Source organism: Macaca fascicularis, chromosome 19 (genome assembly GCF_037993035.2).
Source record: "Macaca fascicularis isolate 582-1 chromosome 19, T2T-MFA8v1.1".
Taxonomy (NCBI): domain Eukaryota; kingdom Metazoa; phylum Chordata; class Mammalia; order Primates; family Cercopithecidae; genus Macaca; species Macaca fascicularis.
In genome coordinates this window covers 39,869,035-39,888,823 of record NC_088393.1, presented here as the reverse complement: position 1 = coordinate 39,888,823, position 19,789 = coordinate 39,869,035, and the positions used below count along the sequence as shown (strand labels likewise).

Below are 19,789 nucleotides of genomic sequence, written 5' to 3'. Positions count from 1 at the left end.
TTCGTTTCTTTTTGTAGAGACCCGGCCTTTCTGTGTTGCCCAGGCTGGTCTCGACCTCCCAGGCTCAAGCGATCCTCCTGCCTCAGCCTCCCAAGGTGCTGGGATTACAGATGTGAGCCACTGCTCCTGGCCAGCAAATTCTTCCTTTTTCCCTCAGGAAAGTTCTCTGTTTCTCAGCCAGATAAGTACTGTACTGCGTGGCTGTGAATAAGTATTCCCCAAGATATGGTGGGACTCATTAGCCCAGGGCGGCTGCCAGCTTCCTGCGCAGCAGGTGAGTGAGCAGGGATGTGTCCCCGTGATGAGCATTTTGGCTGCTATCTGGGCCCCTGAGTCCCGTGGCAGGAGCTTATGAACAGATGCTCGAGGGTCTCCTTTCAGGTACGTAAAGCCCTCCAGGGAAGCTGCACGCATGTTCTGCTGCTGCTTTTACTCGGGTGAGTTCAGTCTTCGTGGGGACTCTCTCCCAAGTGCAGAGGAATCCCCAAACCCTCTCCCAGCTTCCCCCAGGGGTAACATCCTTGCAAAACTATGGTGCAGAATCACAGCCAGGATATCGACATTGATGCAATCTGTGGACCTTAGTTCAGATTTCCCCAGTTCTACTTGTTCTCTGTGTGTGTGTGTGTGTGTGTGTGTGTGTGTGTGTGTATTTAGTTCTGTACAGTTGTGCTACTCAGTGTGTGTGTGTGTGTGTGTGTGTATTTAGTTCTGTACAGTTGTGCTACATGTGTAGGTTTATGTATCCACCATCACATTCAAGATATTTTCTGTGACAGAAGATACTTTTTTATACTCATTGTTCTTTTTTTTTTTTTTCCCAAGATGGAGTCTTGCTCTGTTGCTCTGTTGCCCAGGCTGGAGTGCAATGGGGCAATCTCGGCTCACTGCAACCTCTGCCTCCCAGGTTCAAGCCATTCTCCTGCCTCAGCCTCCCGAGTTGCTGGGCCTACAGCACCCACCACCACACCCGCCTAATTTTTGTATTTTTAGTAGAGACGGGGTATCGCCATCTTGGCCAGGCTGGTGTCAAACTCCTGACCTCAAGTGATCCACCCACCTCAGCCTCCCAAAGTACTGGGATTACAGGTGTGAGCCACCGCACCCGGCCTCCTTGTTCTTTTACAGCCTCTTATTCTTGTTTTGTAATGTCCCCAAAAGACACAACACTAAACTGCTTTATATCTGTGATTAAATTAAAACCCACCCCGCCATTCTTTTCTAGCCAGTGTTTTAGAATTGGTTTTTAAATCCTTTATTGAAGTATAATTCACAGACAGTAAAGTCTATTTATACAATTTGGTGAACTTTTACAGATGTAAAACCTGTGACGCCATCACCCCCATCAAGACACAGCACGTCTCCGTCACCTGCAAGCACATTTCTCTCACCACAAGACCAATCACTCAAGCTGCCCTCTGACAGCCACACCCACCTCTCTACCTGCCACACCCACCCCACCATCCCCAACCCCTGGCAACCACTCACCTGTTCTCCGTTTCTCTGATCCTGTCACTTCAAAAACGTTACATGAATGTAATCACACAGTATACGTATGACCTTTTGGGATTGACTTTGTTTGCTCCGTTTGATTCCACGTTGTTGCATAGAATCAGGTCTGTTTCTCCGTCGCGGGATGGCATTCCATTTGTTTAATGGTGGCATATACTCACTGTGGAATGTCCAAGGACACGTATTTTGTTCCTGGTTTGGGGAATGTTATCAATAAAACTGCCATGAACAAACATTCGAGTAGACGTTTCGGTAAGAACACAAGTTTTCATTTTTCTAGGATAAATGCCTGAGAGTGCAATTGCGGAGTCACGTGGTAATTGCATGGTAATTCCATGGTTCGTTTTTATAAGGAACTGACAGTCTTTTCCCAAGCAGGCTGTATGGTTTTACATGCCCACCAGTGATGTGGTTTCTCTTCATCCTCCCCAGCCTTGGGCGTGGTCATTGTTCTCTGTTTCAGCCATTCAGATAGGTGTGTAGTACTATCTCAATGTGGCTTTAATTTGCATTTCTCTAATGGCTGATGCTGTTGAACAGCTTTTCATGTGCTTATTTGCCATCTGTATATGTTCTTCAGTGAAATGTCTGTTAATGTGTTTTGCCCGTTTTCTCATTGGTTTGTTTTTGGCTTTATTGTTGAATTTTGAGAGTTCTTTATATATTCTAGATATGTGGATATTTGTCAGATACGTGGTTTGCAGACATTTCCTTTCAGTGTGTGGCTTGTCTATAATCTCACGTGGGCTTTCACAGAGAAAAAGGTTTTTCTACATCTAGTTTGTCAATATTTCCTTTTATAGATTATACTTTTGGTATCAAGTCTGATAATTCTTTGCCTTGCTCTAGATTTCCAACTTTTTCCTGTTTTTTTTTTTTTTAAGTTATACTTTTATATTTTATAGTTAAGTCCGTGATCCAATTTGTGTTAATTTTTACTCAAATTGTGAGATTTAGGTTGAGGTTCTTCTTTTTTTTTCTTGCCTACAAATGTCCACTTGCTCCAGCACCATTTGTTGAAAAGCCTCTCCTTCCTCCCGTGACTTGCCTATGCACCTCGGTTGGCTATAGATTGTGTGGATCGATTTCTGGGCTCTCTGTTCTGCTACATTGATCTATGGGCCCATCCTACCAGTACCGTGCTGTCTTGATGACTGTAGCTATGTAGTAAGCCTCAGTGCTGGATTAAATGATTCTTCCTAATGTATTCTTCTTTGCCAGGAATGTTTCGGCTATTCTGTGGCTTATGCCTTTCCATGTAAATTTTATTTATTTATTTATTTACCTACTTACTTACTCACTCTTATAATACCCAGACTGGTCTGAGCCATATCAATTTTAGAATTAGCTTTTGTATGTCTACAAAATACCTTGCTCAGATTTTGACAGGAATTACATTAAACCTACAGATGAACTGGGGAGAAATAACATCATCTGACTCAACGTATGTTGAGTCTTCATGAACGTGGTATATCTCTCCAAGTATTTACGCCTTCTTTGACTTATTTCATCAACATTTTGTGATTTTTTTTTCAGCATACAGATCCTGCCTGTGTCATGTTAAGTGTAAACCTCAGTATTTAATATTCTTTCAAGCAGTTGTAAATGGTGTTGCATACATAGCATGCATTCATGTGTTAGCTATCTAATTATAGATGTGTATGTCCCATACTAAGAGAATTAGGCTGGGCTCAGTGTCATACTCCTGTAACCCCAACACTTTGGGAGGCCACCCTGGAGGATCACTTGAGGCCTGGAGTTTGAGACCAGCCTGGCCAACAGAGTAAGACCCTGTCTCTAAAAAACTAAAAATATAAAATATAAAATAAAAAAGAAAATGAATTTGGCCGGGCACAGTGGCTCACACCTGTAATCTTAGCACTTTGGGAGGCCGAGGCCAAGGCGGGTGGATCACCTGAGGTCAGGAGTTTGAGACCAGCCTGACCAACATGGAGAAACCCCATCTCTATTAAAAATACAAAATTAGCCGGCTCTGGTGGCACATGCCTGTCATCCCAGCTACTCGGGAGGCTGGGGCAGGAGAATCATTTGAACCCAGGAGGCGGAGGTTGCGGTGAGCCGAGATCGTGCCATTGCACTCCAACCTGGGCAACAAGAGTGAAACTCCATCTCAAAAAAAAAAAAAAGGGATTTGACTTTACAAAATAGAGCGGTGTTAGCCTTTATATTGTAGGATAATTTTACCATTTCTAAAAAGAACTTCAGCATGGGCGACTCTTGAGGATATTGAAAATGACTGAAGTTTTCCCTCACACGTTTTTCAGCTGTGAGGTAACATGTACATTGGGGGTGTGCGCCTTTTGACCTGGCCCCCTGCCTCTGGATGCACGTGATCCAGAACACAGTTTCCCCAACGTGGGCGGCTATGAAAATGCAGGATAAGAAAGGCAGATGGGGCCGGGCGCGGTGGCTCAAGCCTGTAATCCCTGCACTTTGGGAGGCCGAGACGGGCGGATCACGAGGTCAGGAGATCGAGACCATCCTGGCTAATATGGTGAAACCCCGTCTCTACTAAAAAATACAAAAAACTAGCTGGGCGAGGTGGCGGGCACCTGTAGTCCCAGCTACTCAGGAGGCTGAGGCAGGAGAATGGCGTGAACCCGGGAGGCGGAGCTTGCAGTGAGCTGAGATCCAGCCACTGCACCCCCACCTGGGCAACAGAGCAAGACTCTGTCTCAAAAAAAAAAAAAAAAAAGGCAGATGGTGTTCCCTGACATCTGGTGGGAAGTGACAAAGCCCCCGGACCCTCAGTGCCTGTGTGTGGCAAGGGGAGCTTGCTGCGTCTCTGCCGCTGCTGTTTTTGCTATTTTGCCCCTCCCTGTTTTCCCACTTTAATTACACAGTAAAGTACTGTAAACTTGAAGTCTTAGGCTCCCTGCACTTCTAAAACCTCTTATTCTCCTTTTGTAATTTCTCAAAAAGACAAAACACTGTACTGCTTCATGTCTGTGATTAAATGAAAATCTTCTAGCCCAGTGGTGTTCTTTTTTTTTTTTTTTTTTTAATTTTAATTTTTAGAGATGGGATTTCACTCTGTCACCCAGGCTGGAGTGCAGTGGCACAATCATAGCTCACTAACAGCCTGGGACACCTGGGCTCAAGTGATCCTCCTGCCCCAGTCTCCTGGAGTGCTGGGATTACAGGCATGAGCCTCTGCACCAGGCCTGCAGTAAAAAATTACATTTTTTTTTTTTAAGACGGAGTCTCCCTCTGTCGCCCAGGCTGGAGTGCAGTGGCGCGATCTCAGCTCACTGCAACCTCTGCCTCTTGGGTTCAAGCAATTCTCCTGCCTCAGCCTCCCGAGTAGCTGGGATTACAGGCGCATGCCACCACACTTGGCTAATTTTTGTATTTTTAGTAGAGACAGGGTTTTGCCATGTTGGCCAGGCTGGTCTCAAACTTCTGACCTCAAGTGATCCACCTGCCTTGGCCTCCCAAAGTGCTGGGATTATAGGCATGAGCCACTGCTCCTGGCCTAAACTTTTTTTTTTTTTTTTTTTTTTGAGAGACAGTCTTGATCTGTCACCAAGGCTGGAGTGCAGTGGTACAATCATAGCTCACTGAAGCCTCAAACTCCTGGGCCCAAGGGATCCTTTTGCCTCAGCCTCCTGAATGGTTGGGACTACAGGCACGTACCACCATGCTGGGCTATTTTATTTATTTTTGAGACGGAGACTGGAGTGCAGTGGTGCGATCTTGGCTCACTGCAACATCTGCCTCCTGGATTCAAGCAATTCTCCTGCCTCAGCTTCCTGAGTAGCTGGGACTACAGGCGCATGCTACTATGCCCAGCTAATTTTTGTAGTTTTAGTAGAGACGGGTTTCACCATGTTGGCCGGGATGGTCTCGATTTCTTGACCTCATGATCCGCCCGCCTTGGCCTCCCAAAAGTGCTGGGATTACAGGCGTGAGCTACCTCGCCGGCCTGATTTTTTATTTTTGTAGAGACAGGGTCTTGGCTGTGTTGTCCAGGCTGGTTTCAAACTCCTGGGCCCAAGCCATCCTCCTGCCTCACCCTCCCAAAGTGCTGGGATTATAGACGTGAGCCACCACACCCGGCCTCCAGTGGTGTTTTAGAATTTGTTTTTAAATCTTTTATTGAAATATAACTATATACATTATAAATTATATAATTTATATTTACATAAAGCACATGTATTTAAAGTATACAATTTGGCAAGTTTTACAGATATATAAACCCACGAAACCATCACCACCTCAAGATGCACAACGTTTCCCTCAGTTGCAAGAGTTTCCTGTGAGACTTTGCCGTCCTCCCCCCGAAACCCCCGTGCCCCCATCGCCTCTCCCAGGCAACCCCTGACCTGCTTTTCATCATCATAGATTAGTTAACACTTTCTAGAATCTTTTGTAAGTGGAATCGTAACGCACGTCCGTTTCGTGGCTGGCTTCTTTGACTCAGGATATTTCTGAGACCCATGATGGATCAGGAGTTCATTGCTGGGTAGTAGTTGATTGGGCGGACACACCAGAATTTCTTGTTTCATTCACCCGTTGATGGACATCTGAGTAGTTTTCCTGCTTCTGGGTTTGTAAATAACGCCATTATGAACATTTGTGTACGGGCCTTTGTGCTGGGTAAACACCCGGAGTATAATTGCTGGATTATATAGTAAGGATATGTTTAACCTCATAAGAAACTGCCAATTTTCCGGAGTGGCTGAAGTAGTTTCTGTTCCCTCCGGCAGGGTGTAAGTATTCCACTTGCTCCACATTCCTGCCAACATTTGGTATTTTGACTTTTTTTTTTTTTTCTCCCGGAGATGGAGTCTCGCTCTGTTACCCAGCCTGCAGTGCAGTGGTGCAATCTTGGCTCACTGCAACCTTCTCCTTCTGGGTTCAAGCGATTCTACAGCCTCAGTGCACACCTGTAATGTAGCTGGGATTACAGGCAGGGGCCACCACACCCGGCTAATTTTTGTATTTTTGATAGAGATGGGGTTTTACCATGTTGGCCAAGCTGGTCTAGAACTCCTGACCTCAGGTGATCCTCCCACCTCAGCCTCCCAAAGTGTTGGGATTACCGGCGTGAGCCACCGTGCCCAGCCTTGACTTTTTAACTTGAGCCATTCTGATAAATATGCAGGGTGTTTCATTTTGCATGTGTGTGTGTGTGTGTGTGCACGTGTGTGTTTTCTAGCTTCTTTGTTTTTGATTTTTGAGATATAATTTACATATAGTAAAATTCAGCCTTTAATTTAGCATACGGTTTTTTTTTTTTTTTTAAAGAGGTAACATTTTTAATCATCAAAAAGTAAAATTACTCTCACCTAAAGCCAAGAATCATTGTTTCTTGTAGCGGTGGTTTAAACAGAGTTATAAACAGCAAGTGAATCTCGTCGCCTTTGCGGGGCTGTGGCCATGCCCCTCAAAGTGAATTTAGAGGCTCTACAGCCCTAGTGAAAAAACAAAGTGAAATTAGCCAGGCACAGTGGCATACACCTGTAGTCTCAGCACTTTGAGAGGCTGAGGTGGGAGGACCACTTGAGCCTGGGAGTTCAAGACCAGCCTGGACCACATCGCAAGACCCCGTCTCTAAAAAAAAAAAAAAATATGAACTCGGCACAATGGCTTGTGCCTGTGGACCTAGCTACTTGGGAGGCTGAGGCAGGAGGATCACTTGAGCCCAGGAGGTGGAGGCTGCAGTGAGCTGTGATGGTGCCACTGCACTCCAGCCTGGGCACCAGAGTGAGACCCTGTCTCAAAAAAAAAAAAAAAAAAAAAAAAGGAAGTTGTTCTTTGGCATGCCTGCCACGTAGTTCCAAAGGAATTGGAATCCATCCTGGATCCCACCATGATCCCGCATTGTGCGTGGGAGCTGTGGGGGGCACATGGCGCCAATCACTCCGGCCGAGTTTCTTCAGTACTGATGATGTTTCTGTTTCCATCTTCTGTGCTTCCCAGAGGCTGGCGAAGGTTCCTGCCAGCGGGCTTGGTGTCAACGTGACCAGCCAGGACGGCTCCTCCCCGCTGCATGTCGCCGCCCTGCACGGCCGGGTGGACCTCATCCCCCTCCTGCTGAAGCACGGGGCCAACGCGGGTGCCAGGAATGCAGACCAAGCTGTTCCGCTCCACCTGGCCTGCCAGCAGGGCCACTTTCAGGTTCGGGCTCTGTGTCGCGGGCAGTGGAGCAGGGTGTCCGCTTTGGGCACCTTAGTGGGAATGCTGCAGGGGTTTGGTGGCTGCCCCAGAGGACGCTGCTCCCCCGAGCCCGGAGATTCTGAGGTACACAGGGTAGGGCCACTCAGCCTCAGGGCACAGAACCCTGGTGCTCCCTGGGGGTGGAGCCAGTCCCTGCCCCACTGCCACGCCCATGTGGGTGGTACCAAGGTTGTCATTCTGTTCTGCTCCCAGCAGGATCTGGCTCTTGAGCTTGTGTGGCGGCCACCGAGGGCTGTCCCCGTGGTCATCTTACCACCTTTATACACTGACAGCGCTTGCTCTGGGCCCAACAGTTGAGCACTTCATAAAGAATAATCAAGGCCCCATAGAGGGGCTCAAGGGAGAATTTTGGAGTGATTAACTTTTTGAAAGTCCTGTTTTTCTTTGCTTTTTTTTTTTTTTTTTTTTTTGGAGACAGGGTCTTGCTGTCTCCCAGGCTGGAGTGCAGTGCTGCAGTCTTGGCTGACACTGCAGCCTCAACCTCCTGGGCTCAAACAGTCCTCCCATCTCAGCCTCCCGAGTAGCTGGCATGCGCCCACGACACCCAGATGATTTTTTATTTTTTTGTGGAGATGGGGTTTCACCATGTTGTCCCGACTGGTGTTGAACTCCTGGACTCAAGCAATCCTCCCACGTTGGTGTCCCAAAGTGCTGGGATTACAGGCGTGAGCCACAGCACCGGGCCCTGCTTTTCTTTAAGGAAAACTGTCTATATTTTTTCATTTTCCTGTATCAGTTCTACTGTTAACTTTTTAAAGACAGAAGCCATATTTCAGGTTTTGCATCTCTCTCACCAACACCTAGCATAGAGCTTCAGGCATCACTTTCCTAATCTGTAAAACTGGAGTGGCGATTGCAGCTCTCCCTGGGGTAGAAAGGATAGAGAGGTATAGTGAGATCACCGTCGGCCAGCACATCGGGTGAAGTGAGACCACCGTCACCCCGCAGTTCACCCACACAGAGCAGCCCCACGGCAGACGGTAGCCCTCCCCTCTCCACCTGGTCCCTTTTCTCCTGGAGGGTCTAAAGTCTTCTCAATAATCTCAGAGATGGCTGGGTGTGGTGGCTCATGCCTGTAATCGCAGCACTTTGGGAGGCCGAGGCGGGTGGATCACTTGAGGTCAGGAGTTCGAGGCCAGCCCCTGCCAACATGGCGAAACCCCATCTCTACTGAAAATACAGAAAATTAGCCAGGTGTGGCGGCAGGTGCCTGTAGTCCCAGCTGCTCAGGAGGCTGAGGCACGGGAATCGGTTGAACCTGGGAGGTGGAGGCTGCAGTGAGCTGAGATCATGCCACTGCACTCCAGCCTGGGCGACAGAGCGAGACTCTGTCTAAAAAAATAAGAAAGAAAAACCAAAAACAACAAAAAATTTAATAAGCTCAGAGACAAATCAAAAGAAGATCAAATTTGAGGATTTCTCTCTAGAAATTTTGTTTTCTTATTTTCTTTTTTTCTTTTTCTTTTTATTTTTTTTCGTAATTTTTCTCCGGCAGGAAATGACAGAAATTTTGATTAAGTTTGCACGTTTTTCTTCTCTGGCCCAGGTGGTGAAGTGTCTGTTAGATTCGAATGCAAAACCCAATAAGAAGGACCTCAGTGGAAACACGCCCCTCATTTATGCCTGCTCCGGTGGCCATCACGAGGTTGCTGCTTTGCTTCTACAGGTGAGGACCCCTCCCTGCCCCCTGGTCGACACACCTGCACCAGTTAACAGGGTGCCTCCACCCAGCAACCCCTACAGTGCACTGGGGATGGAGAGGCCGGGCCGTTCGTCAGCCCCAGGCCTCTGGGGAGAGGAGCGGGGCGAGTGCCTTGCCACGCGGGGTTCTCCAATGGGAACGGATGGTGCCTCAGCATCCGGGATGCAGTCTCATGGGCTCCAACGCTGCTTTTGCCAAAGGTTTGGGTCTCAACTCACTGGCTGGGAATGTGTCGTGCTGTTACCTGAGCACGGGCTGAGTGGCCGCCTCTGTCCCTGCTGCTCTTTTTCCGTCTTGATAAGGGTTATGCGAATGGATTAAAATTTCCTAAAGAAGTAGGGAAAAACCAATTTGTCCATGACTCTGCTACTCAAGGGAAACTCATTTTGGTAAACTTTTAAAAATTGTGTATAGCTTCAGTGTTGTTTTCTTTTCTTTTCTTTTCTTTTCTTTTGTTTGAGACAAGTTCTTGCTCTGTGGCCCAGGCTGGAATGCAGTGGCACCCTCACGGCTCACTGCAAGCCTCAGTCTCCCAGGCCCATGCGATCCTCCTGCCTCAACCTCCCAGGTAACTGGGACTACAGGTATGCACCACTGCACCTGGCTAATTTTTGCTGTTTGTTTTTAGTGGAGATGGGTCTCACTTTGTTGCCCAGGCTGGTCTCAAACTCCTGAGCTCAAATGATGCTCCTGCCTTGGCATCCTAAAGTGCTGGACTATGGGTGTAAGCCACGGCGCCTCGCCAAGTATTGTTTTCTTTTCTTTTTTGCCAAGGTGGAGTCTCACTCTGTCACCCAGGCTGGAGTGCAGTGGCGCAATCTCGGCTCACTGCAACCTCTGCCTCCGAGATTCAAGCAATTATTCTGTTTCAACCTCCCAAATAGCTGGGACTACAGGTGCCCACCACAATGCCCGGCTAATTTTTTTTTTTTGTTTTTTTGGTTTCTTTTTTGTAGAGATGAGGTTTCACTATGTTGGTCAGGCTGGTCTTGAACTCCTGACCTCAGGTGATCCACCTGCCTCGACCTCCCAAAGTGCTGGGATTACAGGTGTGAGCCGCCGTGCCTGGCCCCAAGTATTGTTTTCCGTTTTACTGTTATTTAATGTAGAAACTTGTTTATTCGAACTTTGATTTTTAATGGTTGCATAACTATGGATATACCATGGTGATTTTTTTTTAAACTTGTTTCTGCTTTGTACATTTAAGTGGCTTCTGTTTTCTCTGCTATTAGAATAAATGCTACAGAACTCTTTGTCTATAAATCTTTTTTTCTCAGTACTACCTTTCCCCCGCAAATTTTAAGAAAACTTTCAGACATAAGAAAAGTTGAATGTGTTTTATAGCGAATACCTGTATGCCCACAGCCCTATTCCATGCTGACGTTTCGTAGCGTTCCTTTTGATCGTGTGGTTTCTCTTTCCAGCATGGGGCCTCCATTAACGCTTCTAACAATAAGGGCAACACAGCACTGCACGAGGCTGTGATTGAAAAGCACGTCTTCGTAGTAGAGCTGCTTCTGCTCCACGGAGCGTCAGCTCAGGTGCTGAACAAGCGGCAGCGCACTGCTGTAGACTGTGCCGAACAGGTAGGCTGAGAGCGTCGAAGAGCCGAGGGAATCCCGAGCTGCTCACAGCTCCCTCTGGATCCCTTGTGTTTAAGCTGGATCTGAAATAGCAACAGCTGGCCCTTGGCATCACTGGGTTGGGCGTAGTTGGTGTGCCAGAAGTCTGCAGCGTGGGTGGATGACTGGTCCTCGGTCCCCTGGTCAGAGGTGGCGCTCTGGGAACCAGGAATCATTCTTTCACAGGTGGTTTTCAAAGGCCTGAGTGGAGGGGCTTCCCCCAGCCAGCAGTAGGGCCGTGGTCCGGTAGTTACGTAGAGTTAGGCACTCCAGGGGAAGGAGCAAGTCATGATGTTCTGGTCTCACCATCCTCGCAGTGTGAACACAACTGTTGTCTTAGCAGCACGATGGAGGTTTGTTTAGTTGGTGGATTTAAAACTCCATGAGGCCACGCACAATGGCTCATGCCTGTAATCCCAGCACTTTGGGAGGCCAAGGAAGGAGGATCACTTGAGCGCAGGAGCTCATGACCAGTCTGGGCAACATAGGGAGACCCCATCTCTACAAAAAAAATCAAAAAATTAGCTGAGCATAGTGGTGTGCCTGTGGTCCCAGCTACTCAGGAGGCTCAGGTGGGAGGATCGCTTGAGCCCAGGAGGTCAAGGCTGTAGTGAGCGGAGATTGTGCCCCTGCACTCCAGCCTGGGTGACAGAGACTGTGTCTCAGAAAAATGAAAGTAGAAGTCCTTCAGTCCTGTAGGAATCGTGATTATTGGTGTACTGCCTTCTCCAGTGCTGTGGGTGCTTGCGTGGAGAGCAATGGGGAAGGGTCCTTCTCCCCTGGCGGGCGGCAGCTTTCTGTTCCTGTTTTCCTGCTGAGTCTTTCTTTTGTTTTCTACTCAAGATAGACAGCGAGTTGGCTGTTAAGTGACACAACTGAGAAGCTAATATCACCATCAATCAATCCACTCCGTGGATAGGCTCCTTCTAGTAATTTTTTGTTTCTTAAGACAGAGTCTTGCTCTGTTGTGGCATGATCTTGGCTCACCGCAACCTCTGCCTCCTGGGTTCAAGCAATTCTCTTGCCTCGGCCTCCTGAGTAGCTGGGATGACAGGCATGTGCCACCACGCCTGGCTACATTTTTTTTGTGTTTTTTGTAGAGACGGGTTTCACCATGTTGCTCAGGCTGGTCTCGAACACCTGACCTCAACTGATCCACCTCCCCTGGCCTCCCGAAGTGCTGGGATTACAGATGTGAGCCACTGTGCCTGGCCTCCTTATATTAATTTTCAGTGACAGAATTGAAATATTTTAAACTCTCAGTTTAGTACTTTCTTAAATGATTATGTTGATTTTTTTTGGTTTTTAAAAATTTTTAATTTTTTTATTATTGTTTTTTGAGACAGGATCTCTGTTGCCCAGGCTGGAGTATAATGGTGCAATCTTGGCTTACCACAGCCTCCCAAGTAGCTGCGACTATAGGCATGTGCCACCATGCCCAGCTAATTTTTTTTAATAGAGACAGGGTTTTGCCATGTTGGCCAGGCTGGTCTCGACTGCCTGGGCTCAAGCAATCCACCCACCTCGGCCTCTCAGAGTGCTGAGATTACGGGTGTGAGCCATCGCGCATGGCCTATTACTATTTTTAAATAGAGACAGGGTCTTGCTGTGTTGCCCAGGCTAGTCTTGAACTCCTGGGCTCAAGTGATCCTCCCACCTTGGTCTCCCAAAGTAGTGGGATTGCACGCATGAGCCACCGTGCCGTTAATTAATGTGTTTCAATGAGTACTTACTGTATGGGGGGCCCTCAGCAGCCTCATGATAAGCATATGATAGTAGATCAACTTACTGTGTTTGAGCTGGTTGCATGGAGTGGTTGGATCCCCAGCATGGAGGCCACGGAGAGGGCAGAGCCGGGCTCTCCACGCAGGCCTCCTTTTACCACTGGGCTTTATGGCCTCCAAGCTGCGTTTGTAATTATTTCTGAGCTTTTTCTGCCCAGCCACACTAATACTGACATTTAGATCAAAAACAAATCATAGCCTATTAAAAAAGAATAAAAACATTACTGTTCCTTTTCCCTTTCAAATTGCAGAATTCAAAAATAATGGAATTGCTTCAGGTGGTACCAAGCTGTGTTGCCTCATTAGACGATGTGGCCGAAACTGACCGCAGGGAGTATGTTACTGTTAAGATCAGGAAAAAATGTAAGAGTTTACATTCTTTCTGTCATGCTCAACCTGGGTATATTTAGACATTCATGAGCAGTTGCTGGTGTTCATTTAATTGTGTATGTAAAATGTAATTATAATCGTGCCTGGAGGGGATACAGGCACCAAAGAAATGGTTACCTCCCAATTTGTCAGACTATGGGTAATCTTTTTTTGCTGTTAGTTTTCTGGTTGATGGTAATGATGTTTCTTGAGGAAATAAACTGTCAATGCTACCTTGAAGGTTCAGGCGTCCCCCTGTGGAGATGGGGAACAGTCTCCTGGGGAGTTTCTTTCATGCCTCATGTTCCAAAGTCAGGTGTTCTGGGAATTTCCTGGACATCCAGGGTGAATGTTACCTTTCAATATTTTTTTTTTTTTGAGACGGAATGTCGCTCTGTTGCCCAGGCAGTGGGCACAGAGTGCAGTGGCGTGATCTCGGCTCACTGCAAGCTCCTCCTCCCGGGTTCACGCCATTCTCCTGCCTCAGCCTTCTGAGTAGCTGGGACTACAGGTGCCTGCCACCTTGCCCAGCTAATTTTGTTTTTGTATTTTTAGTAGAGACGGAGTTTCACCGTATTAGCCAGTATGGTCTCGATCTCCTGATCTGGTGATCTGCCCACCTCGGCCTCCCAAAGTGCTGGGATTACAGGTGTGAGCCACAAAGATTTTTTATTTAGTTTTTTTGAGACAGAGTCTCACTCTGTCACCCAGGCTGGAGTGCAGTCGTGCAGTCTCGGCTCACTGCAACCTCTGCCTCCTGGGTTCAAGCGATTCCCCTGCCTCAGCCTCCCAAGTAGCTGGGATTACAGGCATGTGCCACCATTCCTGGCTAATCGTATTTTTAGTAGAGATGGGATTTCACCATGTTGGCCAGGCTGGTCTCGAACTCCTGACCTCAAGTGATCTGCCCGCCTCAGCCTCCCAAAGTGCTGAAGTTACAGGCATGAGCCACCACACCTGGCCTCAAGTTTTTTTTTTTTTAAGTTTGTACGTGTGCAGAAGTTGATTATAATTAGAACAGCAATTGCCAAACAGCAGTGGGACTGAAGTATTTTCTTCTTTTTAAAAAGTTTAGAAGGGGTCCTTGTTCTTCTTTTTTTAATTTACAGTATGAAATATTATCCAGTGAGGTATGCAATAATGCAATACAATAATATGGATAAACCCATTCACATATCTGGATAGCCCTGAGACTGTCTCACCATAATTGGCTGTGGCTGGGAGAGTTAAGGGAGTTAAGGATTTAGTTTTCTGTTTCATGGGGGTTCTCATAATACAGGCTGACTACCCCCCATCTCAAATGCTTGGGACCAGCAGCGTTTTGGGTTTTGGAATATTTGCATTATATTCATTGGTTGAGGATCCAAATCAGGAAATCAGATTCTTCTGAGCATCATGTCAAAGAGTTCAAAATGTTTCGGATTTTGTAGCTTTTTTTTTGAGATGGAGTCTTGCTGTGTTGCCCAGGCTGGAGTGTAGTGATGCAATCTCGGCTCACTGTAACCTCTGCCTCCTGGGTTCAAGTGATTCTCCTGCCTCAGCCTCTTCAGTAGCTGGGATTACAGGTGTGCGCCACCACGCCTGGCTAAGTTTTTGTATTTTTGGTAGAGATGGGGTTTCTCCATGTTGCCCAAGCTGGTCTTGAACTCCTGACCTCAAGTGATATGCCCACCTCGGCCTCCCAAACTCCTGGGATTACAGGCATGAGCCACTGCACCCGGCCTGTAGCGTTTTAGGCTTTAGATTTTTGAATTGGAGATACTCAGCCTGTTATAAATAGGTACTAGCCGTGTTTCTTTAAGCAAATTCAGTGTTTCATTTTCTAAATTTTGTAAACCTGAGAATAGAAAGATTGTGTCTATGCTGTAATTTTAAAATAATTTTACACTGTTTTCGAAGTTTTTAGATGTTTATCTTTTTATCTACAGGGAACTCAAAACTGTATGATCTACCAGATGAACCTTTTACAAGACAGTTTTACTTTGTCCACTCAGCCGGTCAGTTTAAGTAAGTATGAAAATCAAGTTCATTTCTGTGCTTTTGCCCCTAGTTTACTCCAAGCTGCACGTAAGGTGCTTCAGTTGTAATTGGTTATGGACAAATCTGCACCTAATAATGTCGAAAATGCTGCCACCTTGTGGCCAACCAGAGTGTTTCATGCCACTGTGCAAATATTTATTTTAGTTTATTTTGGGTTTTAGGGGAAAGACTTCAAGGGAGATTATGGCAAGAGATAGAAGTGTCCCTAATTTAACCGAAGGTTCTTTGCATCAGGTAAGTTATTAAACACTGGCTTTTAACCATATTTTCTAAAGCCTGGCTTTGTCAAAAGTAATCCGTGGTTATCACACGTCTCCTTGAACATCATCATCATTATTCCCTGCTCTGTATGAGCTAGCAACAGTTAAAACTGGAATTATTTCATGGGACAGTGTAGAGTACAGGTTTCACTGATTGTTATATTTCAAAGTACATTTCTGAGCAGAGGAGTGGAAAGTGTTACATGTGTGGGGAACCACAGGTCTTGGTGCTTATAGGAGATGAACCATCCCAAATTTCACTATGGTTTTAATCACCAAAGAAAACGGCAGTTTATATATAGATGGGTAAACAATGTCTCCAAGTATGGTGTACAGTTGCTCAGACAATTAGGTGACCATCTTCCCACTGCATTTTAATTTTATTTATTTGAGCGAGTCTTGCTCTGTGGCCCAGGCTGGAGTGCAGTGGCGCGATCTTGGCTCACTGCAGTCCTCATCTCCCCGGTTCAAGCATTCTCCCGCCTCAGCCTCCTGGGTAGCTGGGATTACAGAGGCATGTGCCACTACACCTGGCTTTTTTTCTGTTTTTAGTAGAGATGCAGGTTCACCATATTGGCTGGTCTTGAACTCCTGACCTGAAGTGATCTGCCCGCTTCGGCCTCCCCATGTGCTGGGATTACAAGCGTGAGCCACCGCGCCCGGCCCCTACTGCATTTTTAAATTACTCAGAAGCTTGATTGAAAACCTGTGATCTGGCCGGGCGCAGTGGCTCAAGCCTGTAATCCCAGCACTTTGGGAGGCCGAGACGGGCGGATCACGAGGTCAGGAGATCGAGACCATCCTGGATAACACAGTGAAACCCCGTCTCTACTAAAAAATACAAAAAACTAGCCGGGCGAGATGGCGGGCGCCTGTAGTCCCAGCTACTCGGGAGGCTGAGGCAGGAGAATGGCGTGAACCCGGGAGGCGGAGCTTGCAGTGAGCTGAGATCCAGCCACTGCACTCCAGCCTGGGCGACACAGTGAGACTCCGTCTCAGAAAAAAAAAAAAAAAAGAAAACCTGTGATCTGAGACAGTGATTCTTCTCAGAACCACGACTTTCCTTCTTGCTGATGAGAATTTATAGCGTATGTAGCATAGGCTTGTTGGAACAAATACACAAAAGTTCTAAATTGTTGTTTTAGATAATTAAAATGATTTTAATTAACATGACTAATTTTGATATCATAGTCAGTCTTACATGGTGTTGCTAGTAGACCTGCTGCTTTGTGGGAAAGCCAGAAACGTTGAAATCTGCCTGAGTTCCATCAAGTGCTAGCTTTTCCTTTGCTAGCTGTGGGACTTTAGGCAGGTGGCTTAACTTTGCTGATCCTGTCTCCTCAGCTGTAAAACGGGGATAACAATAGTAGTACATGCCTCCTAGAGTCATAAAGATTGTGAAAACATGTGAAACATTTACTCTGTGTCCGACACATGTAGTATGCACATGCCATGTTAGCACCACAGGGATGTGAGAATTGAAATTATGCCTGTCAAGCACTGAGCACATTGTGTGACACTAAGCACTAAGGGGCAGCTGTCACTGTCATAGTTGTGGCTTCCAGTACAGTGAGGACGTGAACGGTTCAAAATGTACTCTTTCTTCAGCCAGGGAGGCAAAGTGTCACCCTGAGACAGAATAACCCGCCAGCTCAGAGTGGATCTCATGCTGCTGAGAAAGGCAACAGTGACTGGCCGGAGAGGCCTGGACTGACACAGACTGGCCCTGGACACAGGCGGATGCTGCGGAGACACACAGTGGAGGATGCAGTCGTGTCCCAGGGCCTGGAGGCTGCTGGTCCCCAAGAGGTTAGTGCTTCCCGGTCCTAAGAGGAATGACAAGTTGTTGAACCTGCTGCCAGGAAGCAAGGATGCAACAAGAGGATGCTGACTGAGGACTCAATGTGCTTCCATGAAACTGGCTTGAGAAGGCTTCAGCACCAAGTTCCTGAAAGCTTTTCTGTGGCTAAGAATGCAACAAAAAGGTTCACCACCACCATCTCTCTCCTCTTCAAAGCTAATGAATACACTTGAAACCGAAATTCCAGTAGAGTCCAGATCCTTAAGCCAGAGGTGCATGCTTCTTTTTAAGTATGAGGGTTTGTCGGTCACAGGGGGAGAGGTTTCACCACCAGATTCTGACCTCCTCCTCCCAAAAGGTGCTAAACCTCTCTGACCTGTGTACATTCACAAACCACAACTAGAATTCCTCCACCTCGGATGAAGCGGGAGAGAAGCAATTTGGGTTTCATGGTTCTGTAGAGGCCAGGCTGAAACGTCCTATCTGAAGGAAGAAAGCAACAGCTGGACAATGTTTCTTTGCAAAGCAACACTTGAACCAAAAGATGCCTCAATCCCATTTTGATGTTCATTTTAGTGAAAGGATGCATCAGACCTCTTCCACATCATGCGTGTGGGAAAGGTTGCTTATCATTTTCCTTCTAACAAGTAGGTACAGATACTCGGTTACTACACGTGCGTCTGTAGCAGTGTTTCTAGAAACATCCCTTTTTGTTGAGAACCTCCTGTGAATGTCACACTCACACCCGATGGATGGTTACTGGATTAGAGAGTAGATTTGGCACATCTTTTAGTCTTTTGATTCAGATTCAAAACTTAATAGCACAAACCAGGTCAAAGTTACTTTCAGTTAGAATTTATTGCCATTTATTCCTTTTTATAAATTTCTGTAGATTATACTGTTTTTTTTTGTTATTGGCCTAGAGCTGCAAGTATATAGGTTTGTCCTGAGTCCATTTTCAAATGACCTTGTAATAGGGAAATGGTTTTGTCCATGTTCTTGGAAATACTTGTGTATGTACAGAAGGGAGGGGTTATTTTTCTACAAAGTAATTTATGATTTCTAATTTTCTAATGTGCCTTGGATATGTGCCAAATGATGGAAAAGAAACAGTAAACTTTATGATTCTTGAATGTGTCATGGTATGCTTTTTTAGTTGTTTGGCTGTAGATGTTTCTCGGCCTCTCTGCTGTAACCATTTGCTTTGTGTGTGGGAAAAGTGGTCCCCATTGAATGGATATGTATTTTTCAGTTACAGATGTGAGACTGAAACATGGGAACTTGATCACTTAGCTCATTATCCATCTACTGACCAAGGCCGACTTAACCCAGTAGGCACAGTGTCCAGGGTCCACAAAAATGTTTTTCTTTGGAAATCAGAAGAATAAAATGAATACAGCTTCCTACCCCAAACAGGAAATGAGTCCTGTTGCTTTGATTTTTCCTCCCTTTCTTTTTTGAGACGGAGTCTCACTCTGTCACCCCAGGCTGGAGTGCAGCGGCACAATCTCGGCTCACTGCAACCTCCGCCTCCTAGGTTCAAGCAATTCTCCTGCCGCAGCCTCCCGAGTAGCTGGGACTATAGGTGCCCACCACTGCGCCTGGCTAGTTTTTTGTTAGTTTTAGTAGAGATGGTGTTTCACCGTGTTAGCCAGGATGGTCTTAATCTCCTGACCTCATGATCCGCCCGCCTCGGCCTCCCAAGTGCTGGAATTACAGGCGTGAGCCACCACGCCCAGCCTTCCCTACTTCTTTTAAACAAAACCACCTTATAGACTGAAGCTGCTGTGGTTCCATACCATCCTAATTAAGAAAATACATCCTATACAGTTTATCAGCACAGGTATTCTTCAGGATACAAATATGCACATTTGACACCAGCTAATATTTTGGGGTAGTACAATATAATTTTGAAAACATTTTCTTTTTTGAGATGGAGTCTTGCTCTGTCACCCAGGCTAGAGTGCAGTGGCATGATCTTGGCTCACTGCAGCCTCCGCCTCTCAGGTTCAAGCAATTCTCCTGCCTTAGCCTCCCAAGTAGCTGGGATTATAGGCGCCTGCCACCACGCCTGGCTAATTTTTGTATTTTTGGTAGAGACAGGGTCTCACCATGTTGGCCAGGCTGGTCTCGAACTCCCGACCTCAAGTGATCTGCCCACATTGGCCTCCCAAAGTGCTGCGATTGCAGGCATGAGTCACCATGCCCAGCCGAAAACATTTTCACATATACCCTTTTAATTTCAACAATTGCTGTGGATGGTAGAATTGTCAAATGGGGAAAGATTCAGAAAAATAAGGGGGCTGTGAGGGATCTCACAGCCAGGATCAAGGTCTTGTTGGCAGTGGCAGCTGCAAGCTTGGTGTACCCTTCCTCTGGATAGGTAAATGCTGTTTCTTTTTGAGCTGTTCTGGTCATCAGTAATGTTTTCCATCGTTAAGTAACTCGATTATTTTTAAAAAACAGTTGTCATTCTGGCCAACATGGTGAAACCC

General features: G+C 46.5%; 1 protein-coding gene and 1 non-coding gene across 33 annotated transcripts in view; both read left to right on the top strand.

Annotated features, from left to right (window-relative positions):
- The window catches only part of ANKRD27 (ankyrin repeat domain 27), an 80,256-nt gene extending 61,829 nt beyond the window's left edge, over positions 1-18,427 (top strand). For 20 of the 32 annotated variants that reach the window (XR_012427411.1, XR_012427406.1, XR_012427407.1 and 17 more), the window contains 7 exons: positions 7,459-7,656; positions 9,263-9,382; positions 10,843-11,004; positions 13,076-13,187; positions 15,122-15,200; positions 15,395-15,467; positions 17,102-18,427. Coding sequence is in view for 25 of the 32 variants with exons in the window: in XM_074023067.1 (XP_073879168.1) it covers positions 7,459-7,656; positions 9,263-9,382; positions 10,843-11,004; positions 13,076-13,187; positions 15,122-15,200; positions 15,395-15,467; positions 17,102-17,323 (966 nt within the window). In the remaining 7 variants the exon portion in view is untranslated. Of the gene's footprint in view, positions 1-7,458; positions 7,657-9,262; positions 9,383-10,842; positions 11,005-13,075; positions 13,188-15,121; positions 15,201-15,394; positions 15,468-17,101 lie in introns of those variants that run through there. The other 12 variants (XR_012427409.1, XM_065536357.2, XM_074023056.1 and 9 more) reach the window with 6 other exon arrangements.
- Positions 6,818-6,950, top strand: LOC123570427 (small nucleolar RNA SNORA68). The gene has a single exon (XR_006694606.2). It is a non-coding gene; the product is annotated as a small nucleolar RNA SNORA68 (small nucleolar RNA).
- Positions 18,428-19,789: the final 1,362 nt, after the last annotated feature.